The 14,707-nt window shown below is 43.2% G+C and overlaps 1 protein-coding gene across 5 annotated transcripts in view; it reads left to right on the top strand.

The window, feature by feature from the left end:
* The first annotated feature begins 4,564 nt into the window (after positions 1-4,564).
* EYA2 (EYA transcriptional coactivator and phosphatase 2) overlaps positions 4,565-14,707 on the top strand; it is an 87,623-nt gene continuing 77,480 nt past the window's right edge. For all 5 annotated transcript variants that reach the window (XM_040079866.1, XM_040079864.1, XM_040079867.1 and 2 more), the window contains exon 1: positions 4,565-4,631. In XM_040079866.1, the coding sequence (XP_039935800.1) occupies positions 4,567-4,631 (65 nt within the window). In that variant the 5' untranslated portion in view covers positions 4,565-4,566. The remainder of the gene's footprint in view (positions 4,632-14,707) is intronic.

Raw genomic sequence — 14,707 nt, 5'->3', positions numbered from 1 at the left:
CAAGCTTCTACTTTTGAAAACGAGAAATAGGAAGGGGACAAAAAACTAAAAAACAAACAGGCATATTTGATCATTTAGTGGTGAACAGATCAGGCACTCCTCAGTTGCAGGGTTTTATTTTTGTGCATTGTGTCAATGATTGGAAACCATATGTTTTAAGACCAGCTTCAATAGTATCAGTAGCTACAGTCCTGCTCTCAAATTACTTTTTACTGCCTGCCTAATTTTGAGCTTTAATAGCTAACATGCACTTTGTTTATCAGTTACAAATGTTCTGAATGTTGATGAAACAGGCTAAACAACACATATTGGCTTATCATCAATACCAAAGTCTGAGATAAAATGTGCTTAATGTTGTGGCCTGTGACTTTACAAACAAGGAGCTCATAGAAATAAGAAGAATAATCTCAGAATTGATGGCTCTGGTTCTGAATGGGAGATGTTAGCACTCAGATCCTGACATAGCTCTTGTTATCCACAGAAGAATCCACCCTACAAGGAGCAGAGCCTTTTGGCACCAAAAATGCAACTGAGTACGGCACAGTTAAGCCCCCTCGGATGGCACAGTCCCATATGAAATGCTTTATTGCACTGGGGGCAGTCTGGTGGTATTCAAATTAAATATATTTAAAGTATTTCCAGAATCAGAGCCTTGGTATCTTGCAGGCCTGAGCACTAATAAGTGAAATAGGTCATTTTTACATAATTCTGTTTAGCTGTACAGCAAAGAAATTTAGAATAGTCTCTACTGTGTTATTCATCCTCTAATTACTTGAGGACAGAGTACCTCTCCTCTGTTTTTAAATTACTGCATAAATTAACAATGTTCTAACAATAATAGCAGCAATTCAGGGCATTTACCAGAGAGAAAGCAACCATTAGCCTTGAGAATGAAATTTCACTGGAATCCACAAAATAATGTGTTAGGAAATATTATGGCTGCCAACTTTCGCAATTTTGTTGAAAGCCTTCTAAAATGTAAGGGTTGGGGTGTTTGGGGTTTGTTTTTGTTTTTTTCCCCACAAAGCCTGAGCTCTGGCATCATGTGAAAACATGAAAATGTGAGATTCTCAGTTTTAATTTTAGAAGACAACTAAGTTACTCAGCATTGTGGTTGCAGAGAAAAATTGAAAACATGAACCCAAGGGCCAGAGGACAATTAGGAAGAGCCCAAAATGTATTACTGTTAAATTCTTACATTTTATAAAGAGATTTCTCACTTGGGGTGTTACTATGCTCAGGGTTAACCATATTCAGTACCCCAATAAATCCTCTGTACCCTTTTTGAGGACTTCTCACCTTGGTTTGTGAACAGAGGATGACACCACATCTAATTGTCAGGGAGGGTGCTCAAGTTTAATACTGGCACATTTCTTCTTTTTAAAAACACAGCCAGCTGTTTGTACTGATGTAGCTCTCTTCATTTTGACAAGGAGGTCAACAGCAGAAATCTGGTAATATTTCCTCAAGGGAAATACGTTTCCATAGTAACCAAAATTTGGGACCTAGCTCTTCACCTTCTCCTCAGAGAGGCTGAGGTGTGGCTCTCCCACACTATGGGATAAACCCTCTGGATCCCAGGGTCTGGCAGAAGACAGCTCCCCATGTTCCCTAAGGACAGGATATTGCCTGGCTGCTCAGGTGCCAACGGAGGACCATTATCTCCTCAATCTGTGCAGGACACTGGCACCCAGCCCAGTGATTTCCTTTGGGTGACTATGTGGAGATTTCTGCACCGTTTCCATTTAGTCTTTGAGTTTATGATATGTGGGGATGAGCAGAGTGACAAGTCAGGCAAACCACCTTCTAAACCTGCCTTGGTTTTTGACCAAAAAAAATTCCACTGGTCTGAGAAATCCCTGGCATTGTACAGCTGATGATGCCCCAGCTTGATGAAATGGAGACTTTGACCAAGCCAGCCAGGAGGGCTGGCTGCTTGTCTCTCATGCTGCAGCCCGTGCCCCCATGCAGCTAACCCATGCACACCAGCCCACAGTCTCACTGATGGGGCAGAAGCCATATAATTCCCTTGCCTTTCTAAATGGCTTTTAAGATCTACAGGTATTTTCCTGGATACGAACAATGATGAAAATACCTAAAATTCCTAATTGAAAAAATATCCTTTATCTTCCTCCTTACCCACCGTTTTCCCACTGTGCCTTTATTACTTTTCTAAATATTGCACACAATGTTTTCGGTAAATAAGAAGGATATTAGAGTAGACAAATAATGTTTACGCACCAGCTCAGGAAAGGTGTTTCTGGCACCGATTCACGAGTTACTCACAACTCTCAAAAATTGCTTATACTGAAAGGGACAAGGAGTGTCTTTTTGTGTGCAGGGTGCTGAACAAACAATGAGGTCCTGGTCCCTGCCTGGCTTGCCGTGGCATTACCACAAACAATACTAATTCTTAAATACCTGCCTGACTTTAAGCACTTAGGTAAATAATTGTATTGATTGTTGTAGGCCTATTCACATGCATAAAACTAAGCATATATTCAAATATGTTGTGAAATCAGGGGTCGGGAGAATTTTGCAAGCAAGGCATTTTTAGATATGAATTTACTTGTTAAAACCAGCTTCAAAAGGAGCTAATGTGGCAATCAGGCTTTTGGGCACGGCAGGGGGAGGAAGGAAAAGATTTCTTTTCAAGATGGATCCAAGGACTTTCTTTTACTTCAGAGACTCCTCACCAGAACCACAATTACAGGTGAGAAAGGCAGCAAGGAAGTCCCCCCAGCCAGTGATTGCTCAGAATTTAATGTGAGAGCAGCATAAACTCAGAACTGCAGATAATCCATGGGGAAATCAGGGGTTTAGTGCCGAGAACTGATGGGGAATAACAACTGAAAGAGCTTTGGTTTTTCTAGGCTGGCGGGAGGTAGCTCATGCTAGGAAGCCTGCCAGCTCCAAACTGATGCTGGGAGCTTTGTCTCCTTTGGATTGTAGGAACACACTTTGCAGTCAAACTGATCTGAGAGATTTTGATAGTAAAAACAGCTGTCTCGTTGCAATGATGTTTTTGTTCCATTGTCAAAATTTTGAGTTAAATCCATGAGTGGGCTGCAGCTTGTTCAAACCCTGAACTCAACACCCTTTGTGCTCCTTTGGCTTTTCCACTGCGGTTCATGGGATATCTCCTTCCTGAGGAAAGGGCTAGGTGTAATAAAAGCCGTCGGGACAAGGAATTGCAGGTCTCCTCTGATGCCTCCCCAGTGCTGGAGAGACAGAACTGGGGAACTGTGGTCTGTCCCAGACTGGTGAGAAGGGGAAGTAAGGAGGAAGAGCAGGGTGTGGAAATGAAACACTCTAATGCTGCTGCGGCCAAGCTACATCCCCAGCGAGCAGGTATGCCGGTGGAAGGGGGAAACGGTCTGGTACCTGGGCAGGGACGAGGCCAGCATGGGCAAGGGGAAGCTGTTTGTGGGGTGAACAGCACAGGGGGATTCAGGGAAGGGGCATGTGGTGGGATGTCGCAGCCCCATCTTCCCGGCATGAACCATCTGAAGGTGCAAACAAGCAGATGAGGCGCCGGATTGAGGTGTCCAGCACATCAGGCAGGAGCACAAGGGGCACATGCCAGACTGCCTCCGGGTTTGTGCTGACGTGAGAGACGGGACAGCACCTCTGTACGGCGACAAATCCATTCTGTGTCGCTCGAGGTGATGGGAACTATGGGCAGGCTTTCTCCCTCTGGGGAGCCAGGAGCTGTGTGATGCTCTCTGAGTGCGGAAGGGTGGCTCGTGAGAGCGATGCTGTTCCTGCAGGTTTGCAGGACCCATGGCTCCGTGGCACTGTGCGTGTTAAGAAAAAAATAGATGTCAACAAAAGCCCTTCCTTTTAAATTGGTATTTAAAAATTGTCACTAAAGATCCGTAACACAAGGACTGCAGTGAAAGCGGCTGTTTTCACGGAAACAGAGGCTACAGACAAAGTGGCATTCACATGGTATTCAAGGGTCCAAGTTCTACGGGACGAATTTCTTTCGAGGACTTGCAGCTCGATGAACGCTGATAGCACCGACATAAAACCATAGCCACGGGCGGGAGCAAGCGCGGCCAGCGCGTACCTGCGGCCGGTGAGAGCGCAGCCCGGCCCGCGCCGGGAGCGGCGGCTCCGCGCTCGCTGCGCCCGGGGGGCGCGGGCAGCTCCGTGACAGTAGCGGGGGGCTGCCGGGCGGCCCCGGGAGCCGCGGGAGGCTCCTCCTCCGCCCCGGCACCGCGGGCAGCGCGGCGCCGCGGCCCCACGCCTGCGGTAGGTGCGCCCCGACGGCGGGGGAACGGCGAGGGAACGGCGGCCCCGCGGTCGGGCTGCGCGGGGGGCGGAGGTCCGGCCGTGCCGGGCGAGCAACAGGTCCGCGGAGCCGAGGGCAAACCCCCGCTCCCCGAGGCGCGGTGCGGCCGCGGCGCTGCGCTCCGCGCCCCGCGCAGCCCGCGGGCGGCTCCGGCGGGAGGCGCGGCGGGGAGGGGGCGGGTGGGCGCGCCCGGGGCGCAGCGCGGAGCGCGGAGCCGCCGCCCCGCGCCGCTCCGCTCCCTTCCGCGGGCATGCGCGCCCGCCTCGCACATGCTCACTGCGCCCGCGGCGGGCGCGCACACTCCGCAGCGCCGCGGCTCCGCGCTGCACCGCCGGTGAGTGGGGCCGGGGTTCTGCGCGCCCGCGGAGGCGGCCGCCCGGCGGGGTTCCCGTGCGGGAGCGCTCCGCGGGTGCGGGGCGGGGGGCGCGGAGCGGCGCCGGGGGTGCTGCGTGCGGAGCTGCGACCGGGAATTAGCGCGGGGAGTTAATTGCTGCGCAGCGTGCGGTGCGGTTTTACCGTCAAGCGAGCCCCGCTTATTAATTATTTGAAAAGCTGAAGCGTGCGTTTAAATGAAACGAGCCGCTGCACTTTCCCGCGGCTGCTTCTATGAGGAAAACTTGTATGTGATTTATGCGGTTTAAGTAAACTTTTCTGAGTGTTAAATTGTGCTTGAGCCCAGTGAATGGCCTCTAAAGGAATTATTCATGGTGTACAGCTACTGTTGTTCAGACGTTTCAAGTAATGATATATTTTGTTGTATAAAGTTGTGATTGCTAAAATACGTGTAGTGAACCAATAAATAGTTTATTGGTCTGTATCAAATATTAACAAAATTTTGTTCAGCGCAGGATCAAATTCACGCATCCCTGAGCGCTGTTAAAGGCAGTGGCAGGAATGGTTTATTGTTCAGTTTCTCTTGTGGATTTCATGAATTTACTGAGAACTTCTTATCTCGTCAGTGCCATCCGTGGAAGGGTCCCTCCCCTCCCTTTACCCAATTTATGGAGAACGCATGTCTAAATTTCTTCATGCTAGTCCACATCTGTGTGTATTAGGGCAATCTGGTCCGCAAAAGATGGCATACGTTTAAACTAGTGATTCTGTGTCTAAACTAATGCTTCTTACATAGTTTCATACACGTAGCATTGCATTGTTTTGTTACTTGTTGCTTCAGACAGGGTAAATTCTTTCTCATAGTCCTTTTTAAAATAAAGCTGAATTTTTATTTCTGCTTTGAAATTGAAGGTGTCTTGTGGCCTCAGACGTAACACAAGCAAGTAGGAAAGACTTGCAGTACGAATGCCTTTAAAATGATCAGTACTCATAGGTTTGGAAACATTCCAGAAACTTTTTAAGCATGTTTTGAAAATTCACTTGAAATGGTACAGCAACTGATAACTTGACTTAATTGTTCTAACTTAAAACGCCTAATTTAAAAAAAAAAACAAATGTGTGGTGTAAAACTGAATTGTGCAGGTACAGAGTCAAATTGTGCACATAATTCTTCTGCCTTTTCTATTCACCCGCCAACAGGTCAAAACATTTGGCTAAATAACAAGTGGTGTATGCTTTTGGTTTTTCGCTCATCGATTTGTTTTGCTTTACTTTGTTTAGCCCACTCCCCTCAGCTCATTTTCTTTTAAAATAGTACATGGAGACTCGATTCCTATGACTCGCTAATCTTATCACCATTATTTGGTTGAAAATTTTGAAAAGGGTTCCTGTTTCAAATACCTCACAACATTGGCAGTCTTAGGTTCCATTAGGAAAGCTTCATTAGGGAGAAATAAAAATGTTGTTGAGAAATAAAAATGTTGTTGATAACTCCCCCTCCAACAATAAGGCCCGTATTCAACTCCACGGTGTGTGCGGATATGCCTTGAATTATAAGAAGGAATTAAATTCAGGTATTCACACAAAGAACTTGATCTCAGCGTATCACTTAAAGAGTCTCGTGTGTTGCTGTGTTGTTATGTGTAGCTGGTTAATATGCTTTTTTTTTTTTCTTTTTTTTTTCCTTGAAAATTTAATAATTTAGCTGTTAATCCTGCAAATATTAGTTGCATGTTTAACTTCCAGCCTGCAAGGCTGAAGTCTGCGTGGCTGTGTTTGTGTGTCAGCGTGTATGTGTACACACTGCTGACAAAGAAAACAATTAAAGACGTTAGTAATTTTCTACTGTCTTCCCAACTGTTATTTATGATGTGTAGTAGTACAACAGCTATTCTGAAATCAGCTATAATTCTCTTCAGTAAGATTTGTTTCTTCTGTGCCAAATTTTGCGGTAACCGGATGGTCTTAAGGTGTCTTCAGCCGGAGAACAAGCATGAGCAGTGCTGAGGACTAATTATTCCTTGCAGTAAATTCCTTCTGCAATAAATTCACAGGTTGTTAGACCTAATCTGTGCAAATGATTGTTAAGATTACTTATGCTGTGAAAAAATGCTTTTATAAATCTGTGAAAACTAGCAGAAGTTCTTAGAATGCTGAGAAAATATTTTTGAGTTAATTTTGCCTGGCTGGGGTAATTTTTTATCAGGACAAACTGTTAAATGAAGTTGCAAATTCAAATCCTTTTCATAAGCCATGGAACACTGCACTTTTAATATGAAGATTTTAGATGTATCCTGTAAGTGGAGGGGTGATTTGGTAGACCATGTAGGGAAATCTCACACAGCTGTTCCCAGTGTATAGTTAGTTTCTCTGTACCTGTGTATTTTTCACAGCAGTAGCGATATATACTTGACTAGTGCATGGAGGAGTCTCCTGGATTAACAGATTATTTTCATTAAATTTCAGATTGTACTGCACAGGACAGAAAAATAGTTAGGAACAAAAAAATAAATTCAGAATTATAAACAATGGTTTATACTAAAGTAAAGCCATTGAGGCTTAAATATGTCCTTCTCTTTGGTGGTTTAATTTAGTAAAAAATACAAGATTTCTTTTTTTTTTTTTTTTTTTTTTTAGTATATGTCTATGAAAAAGAAATTGTAACTACTCAAACCTCTTGGTATTTTGCTCACTTTGATATGAATAAAGAGAACTTGTCAAATCTCTTTCCCTTCCTTTTCTGCTGAAAAGCCAGAAAGACCATCCTGGTTGGGACTGTTCATTAAGAGATCCCATCAGAAAACAATTGTTTCATGGCAGTCGAATTCTTAAAACAATACTTCATCTTTATTTGCAGATCTTAACTCAAGTAATGATGTTTAACAAACACCTTGTTTTAATCAGGTGAGGATAAGCCCTTCAATTAGGATGCAAATAATTGCTCCTCTTTGGTTGCGTCACTTGGGGCCTGGAGGTGCTGCCATTGGCAGGTAGATTTGGTGCTACCCAAGGTTTGAAGCAGGAGAGAGGAGAAAGCGGGAATAAGGATTTAGGTCTCGTGCAAAATATTTTTTTTATCGCAGTATTCAAAACCCGATCCGGCTCCCTTCTTTGTCAGGCTGTTCAGTTGATCTTGATTTACAGCTGCGAGAGGTGTGGGGGGAAGATTGGATCCAAAGTAATGTTCACTGCAGAGATGGTGCCAGTGAGTGTGTCACAGAGTGAATATTTAATTAAAAATAGTCAAACCTCTTTTCGCTCAGTCTTTCTGCCTGTGCTTTAACTATGCATTTTAATTGTTTCAGTGGTGTGTAAAATGAGATGAGAAAACTTACACAGGCATAATCCTTCCCATTTTAAATTATTTGTCTGCAGCTGCTTAAATCCTGGCATTAGGAGTCACACATAAACATGTTTATTTAACATCAGCGTTATCTGTTAGATTGTACATGGTTCATTAACATGGAGAGAATACTTTTTGTTTAATAGTGTGTGGGAGCTGCCAGAGGTCAGAAGAGGTTGTTTGCCTGAAGTCGAGATGGCATCTTGGCTTTGCTCTCACGCCGTTTGTCACCTCTGCTGTGTCCGGAAAATGCTTCGTTAGTGCTGTGCTGAGGTCTTTCCCCTGTGCTCAGGTACAGAGGCTCTGTGGAGAGCCAGAAGTCTGCTGCAGGGTCGTGGTAAGGTTTGTGGGGAATTGCAAGGGAGGTTTGTTGTAATTTGTGGAGGATTGTTTTAGTTGGGGTTCCATTAGGAAAAGTGGCTTGGGAAGGATGGAGCGGCAGGGGACAGAGGAGCCGGGGACGTTGTTGTGGTGCCCACAGAGTGCGTGGCTGTGAAGGATTTACAGATTTGGGGGCATGGAGGGGTCCCATGGCTCAGGAAATTGAGTGTTTTGTGTGCCAGTGAATAATGTTTTGTTGGTGTGGCTGGCTCAGAGCTGGGCTCAGGACAGCTGTAGCTGGTGCTGAGCTGCAAGAGGTGGCACCTCCTCTGCAGGATGGGGCCCTTCTCTCTCCACAGAGCTTCTGGGGGGCTCTCCACTCTTTCTACTGCTGATTAGAAACATGCTTGGACGTATAAAACCGTATCAGGGACTCCAGAAATACAGAAGTACCCATGGCCTGAAGTTTAAAAAGGTCAATTAAAATGTTTTACCATGACTTCTGTATACAAGGTAATAGCCACGCACTGCATGTACTGCGAGAGAGATGTGCACACCCATCTCTATGCACAGTTTTAATTTTCATTTCAGCGTATTGAAACTGTTTCTGAATATTTCCTACAAATCAGTGACTTCCTCCAGCCTCACTTGGATGATGGAGGCTCTTTGGGCTTTTTGTGCCTTGGAGGGAGAAGATAATTTAAATTTCCATTAGAAAAAGGTAGAAAATTGCCTTCTTTGATTTTTATCAAGCAAGGATCCCTGAAAGATAACCAAAAGGTGTTGAATAGAATGAAGATTATTGTAGAACTCAAAGTGCTGTGGAAGATGCAGTGTGACTGAAGCATACCGCAAATGTGCAGTTTTTTAAAAGCATAACAGTAAAAATAGAAGGGCTTGAAAAAATAAGCTGGACTACTGTGTTGATTATAAGTTGTAGCTGAATCACTCTTAAGGCCTGGATATTGTTTTTAAAAAGCCAGAAAAACATCTATTTCTAAAAAATAGTAAGTTCCCTCGGAAAGGGGGAGCGAAAGAGAACAGAAATGTTATCTTGGAGAAGGGAATGTCTGGCGTAGAGTTTTTTTCCTTTGAATTATTTTCATCAAGTACTTACTCTGTTCTGTATTTTTAAGAAATTATGTGGACAGCAATTTTGTTGCTTTACCAAGGCAGTGAAAACACCAAGAATCCTTTTTATAATTTGGAAAGAATGTCAAAAGAATGAAGTAGTTAAACCTAAGTGTATTAGATCATACGCCTTAAATGCATAAATAAGCATAGCTGCAATCACAGAAACCAATGTTAAAACCACCAGGAAAACTCACCCACAAACTGTAATGACTTAAAGGGAATGACTTCAGCCATTGTGAAATTTGTGCCTATTTGTTGACTGACATTTATTTGGTAGACGCAGAGCGCGTGTTTTGTTGGGGTGCGGGATTTTGTTATTTGCAAGACTGCTGGGGTTTTTTTGTTGTTGTTGCTGCCAGGTTTGAATACAAAGAGTGAAAATGGGCTCGAGGCTGTGGGAGCCTGGATATGATTTGGGCCTTAGCAATTCTAAAAGCAGGTGAAGGGTTTGTTTTTGATGCACAGAGACTGGTGGAAACTGAAGTTTGTTGTTCAGATGTTAGAAACTTCCTTGATGATAGCCCACTTCTAAGTTATTCCCAGCTGGTTTCCTGTTAAGGAAATGAAGGTTTAAAGTATTTGGTTACAAACCTGAGATTTCTTCACGTCCTTGTCTTTGCGTGAGTGCTGCATGAAATGCTGGTGTCATTCATCTCCCCTCTGCTTTTTTGGAGAGGAAATTGATGCACGGTAGAACCTCAGCTTGCCTTTGCTGCAACACCACTTAATAATTCAGGGAAATGGAAGTCTTGAATTATTTTAACTGTAATAGACTTCTTTGGGAATGTTTTTACATAAACCAGCATTACAGACTTCAGGCTCTACCAGAGCCTTGTCTCTCTGCAAACAGGGTTTTTCTCTGCCTGCTCCTGGCTGTGGGCTCCTACTTTTATGGGTTGCAGTAATCCAAGAAGTTCCAGGTTTAATTGCCCCTTCTTAGATGTGCAGAGAGGTTTGAGAGAATGGGGAAGTTAGTGCTGTTGGCTTGAACACCTAGCTGTAGGCATTCAGTCTCGTCGTGCAGAAATTCTCATTTGCCGTCCCTGCTTTTGAGAAGGAAAGCAGCTCAGCTAAATTTAAAAAATATTCCTAAATAAAGAAAATTATTTAATACTGGTCAGCCCAGATTGTAACTGGTCAACCCACAGAGGGTTGATGCCTCTGTCTGTGCTGGAAAGAAGGGACTTCAAAGAGAAACTCAACCAGGGCACGATACTCAGGTACTTCAAGGGGGAAGACAGGGGGACTTGGGAAATGTTCCTTAAACTCAGCAAATGTCTTTAAAACTGGACATGCCTCTAGGATTACTCAAGCACCCACAAGAAACAGTGAGGGGAAAGTGGGGCAGGCATCCGAAATGTTTTTGTTTTTTTAAATAGGTTGAGTAAGCAGAGCAGTCTGGGGGCCCCAGTTATTTACAGCTCTGTCTGTGCACCACGCAGAGAGGCTCATCAGCTGTCTTAAAGACGAGTTTTCCATCTATTGCAGATCGTGTCTTTTGGTGACACTTTTGATTTGGCTGTGTAATTGGCCTACAGCTACTTTGGAAAGTACTTTGATCAGTTTTGAATATAGATCTGTATCACTAGTTTTGATTCCCCTTGCAACTGCTCTTCTCTGCTCAGTTGCCATCCATGGAGTTTAACCATAACTCTTTGACAATTCTTTGATTCTAAGACAAGTCAAAACGTATTTACAAAATACTTTACCCTCAGTAACTGTTGACAGTGTGTACTTCGTTTCTGTAAGCTATGTAAATTTATTATTTTTCCCCCACTACTGTGGGTGAAACAGGACAAAATCTTGTCTAAAATTGAGCAATGCTTTTTATTTGAAAAAGAGATACTGTTTTTTCCACCCCATTACAAAGTAAAAAGCACTGTTTTTTTCTGAAAGATGACACTTTTTAAAGTAAAACATGTGAATGCTATTTTTACTGTATCCAAATTTTCCTTTTTCTTCTTCTTTGGTAGGCTGACTTTATTTTTGAATTTACGAACCCATGGTTTTTGCTAGCTTACATTTGGTAAGTGCTGTGGTGCTACTAATCTTCACTGAGACAGAGTTAGGAGAAGGTCAGCCTTAATGCTTGTACAAGCAAAATACATAAATTTTCTCCTTCCTTGTGTTCAGCTATGCATAAATGTATTAGATGCAGTTGTGCTCCGACCGCAGTTCCCAATCAGTTCACTCAAATAAGGGCTGAACCTTTATTGAGTGGGAGCAGTTTTAAACCTTCTGTACTTGTTGCAAAAATGCATAAACTTTTTTTTTTTTTAATCCCACTGTACCTGCTGCCAGTGCAAGTCCAGCTGACTTCTTCAGTGCCTGAGCCTTGCAAAACAGAAGTGGGAATCAAGATCTGTCAATATCTGTCTATCTGTGCTATCCATGCTCAATGGCCTATTTGCAAATCAGCAAACGTTTTCCAGCAGCAGTTTAAAAAGCTGATAAATCTGAATTGGCTGGAGAGAGGGAGGTACCACAGCCCTTTTGGTACCAGTGGTTGTAACCTCCTGCACCAAAAGTTTGCAGTGATAGGACTTAGTCCATGGTATCATGTCTCTTCTGACTTGGTACTCCAAAGTGTGTTGGTGGAGTTAGATGTGCAGCAGGAAAATAAAGCAGACACCATTTTTCTTTTTAGTTATTGAAATTCATTTCTCTCTGAATAAGAGGCAAGCTTAGGTCTCTGACCAGAAATACATAATCATTCAGCAATGCTGTAAATGTGTGTAACCCTTACAAGGCAATGTAAGATTATGTTCTGTATAGCCAATTTCACAGACCTTTGCTGTCTTCCCCTCTTCAGCGTCTCTTCACCTGAAAACTCTTAAGTTTGTGGTTTGAAGGAAGGCGTATTCTGCCTATTATATATGATTTCATTTTGTTTGTTTGGCAACCATCCTTCCTGTTCACTGCAGCAGATGAATATAATTTGGGGAGGAGAACTAGGTGGGGAGGGGGCTGAGGAAGCCAAGTGAGTCTGCTGTGAAATATTTGAGATGCAGCAAAACTTCTGGGCTAGATTAGTTTTGAAACACCACTTATGCCCCCCTGCAAATTAAGGGTGGGGTGCGGAGACAAATGCTTGGTTTCTAATTTCTAATAAAGGATGCTGCTGCTAAAAGTCAGATGCATTGATGTTGGAGCTTGATGCTTTCCTTCTTAAAGCCCAGGGTTTCTCCTTCCCCCAGCCCACCGCCACAAATGAGGATTATTCAATCTGAGCCGTGGTTTGGCCGTGTCTGTGGTGCAGCAGGATGGTTACTGAGCGATGCACAGAAGCATTGTGCCCTGCTTTAGGACAGGAAGTGGAAAATGAATATTGTTTTGAACTTGAACTCTGTGAGCAGACAGAAGGTAATTATTGGAGCTGGAACTCCCCCGGGAGAAGCGGGGGAGTGATGCACGGCACTTGTAAGAGACACTGTGGGATCTTAAATATCTAGTCGTGTTTAACGCTTTGGTTTTACGTTTCTGCTTTTTAATTGATCTTCTGCTCTTTTCTTGGCAAATAGAGGAAGGAACAATTGGAAGTAGACTTAGTGTGCTGTATTTATTGATAGACCCACTCCTGCCCCCCTTTCCTGGTGGAGCAGGACTCTTAAATTTCAGTCTTGGTGTTATTTTCTGTTGTAAAATGAACTCTTGCTGCTGGCTTACTTAATGGACTTAATAATTTGAAAAATTAATTAATTTATGATTAAAAGTACATAAATGTATGCAAAGCCATTTAATCAGAAGCTGTAAGCCACTTGTGGAGTATTTAGCTTTGATTATAAACTAGGTATTTATCTGTCTTATAAAGTAGAAAACCCCACTGCAATGATAAACAAAATCTGTGTGGTTGTAAAGTTAACATTTTGAGTATCAACTTTTTAATAATATATTACTACTAAAATAGTAGTAGCCTTCTAGGGGAAAAAAAAAAAAGGTAATTCTCTGCCTTCACTGAATATTTTGCTGTATTTCAGTGGCCTGCAGCTTCAGTGATTTACCTAAGTATTTTTACATTTTTTTCTCCTCTATTTTGGCTGCTACTTTACTAGCTCTTCAACAAAGAATAGTGAGTGCAATATTTCTCCTTTTCTTACAGACTCTGTGGGATCTTCTGGAGATTTTTTAAAATACTATTCCTTATTAGATAATTAAACAAAGAAGGGAAGATATTTTTCTGTTAATTTCTGCCTATGGTAGTACGTGGATTTTCTTCTCAGAAGGGAATAGTTCTGTAGTTTTAAAAACACTATTTAAAGTATGAAAGTGAAATCACATTAATTTTCAAAGTATAATTAAATACATACTGTTTATGATAAAGTCTCCCCGACCAAGTTGAGAAGACTATTTTAATGGTGATGAAGTTTTAGAGGCAGTAAAATTAAGTCACTTTAAAAGAAAATTGTGTGATGATTTATTGTGGCAGAGTAGGTGAAATTCCTCTAGAGATTTTAATATCTTCCACCTGGTATAGAAATGAAAAGAAAATATTCCTTAGCTGGTGACTAATTTGTCACTAATACCCAGGGGTTCCTTCATTACAATGCAGAGATGTCAGTTTTAAGAGAAACACACAGTGAAAAAACCGAGTGCGACTTCCCGTTGGAGACAGTTACAAAAAAGGAGAAGAAATAAAGGTCTGGAAAGCAGCCGAAGTCGTGTGAAGGAAGGCTCTAAAGCTATCAATCAGGGCAGAATGCTTGGGGAAGGACTTTACCTGCAGGCTTCAGTGGAATTCATTAGGACATGTTTGAGGAGGAAAGGCACTCGCCAGGACTCCAGAGGAGGAGCTCTGGCACGCAGCAATGCCCAGGCTGCCGCTCAGTTCTCCTCCCAACTGCACGTACTGCAGCCTGGTGATTGTTGGAGGAGGAACTGCATTGCTAGAAAAAAGCAAGCCACGCTCTGCTTACTGATGGCTTTTGTTCCTTATCACAGTGTTAAATGAGTTGAATCCATGACTTGGATGAAAAAGCTGCCGGAGGATATCTGCAGCTCGAACCTTTCAACAGAGAGCACGGCGTTTCTGCCACATCAGTGTCTTGACAAATCATTTTTCCCAACAGAAAGTTATTCTGGTGTTCAGAGACTGCTGTGGTGTCCTCACTTTGCCTTTTGCCGCAGTAACAAAATTTTAACTCCGCTCTCGTCCTTCCAGTGCTGCCATTTCCAACAGATCGGTGTTGGGGGGAGCATGAGCCATTGCAGTCCCGGGGAGAGAGCAGTAAGGATTTCAGTCTCTGCCCCTTAAGCAAGCTGCTGACCCTGCAGCAGCAGCA

Source organism: Hirundo rustica, chromosome 16 (assembly GCF_015227805.2).
Source record: "Hirundo rustica isolate bHirRus1 chromosome 16, bHirRus1.pri.v3, whole genome shotgun sequence".
Classification (NCBI taxonomy): domain Eukaryota; kingdom Metazoa; phylum Chordata; class Aves; order Passeriformes; family Hirundinidae; genus Hirundo; species Hirundo rustica.
The sequence above is the reverse complement of the archived record's forward strand: the minus strand, read 5'-3'. Positions and strand labels throughout refer to the sequence as shown.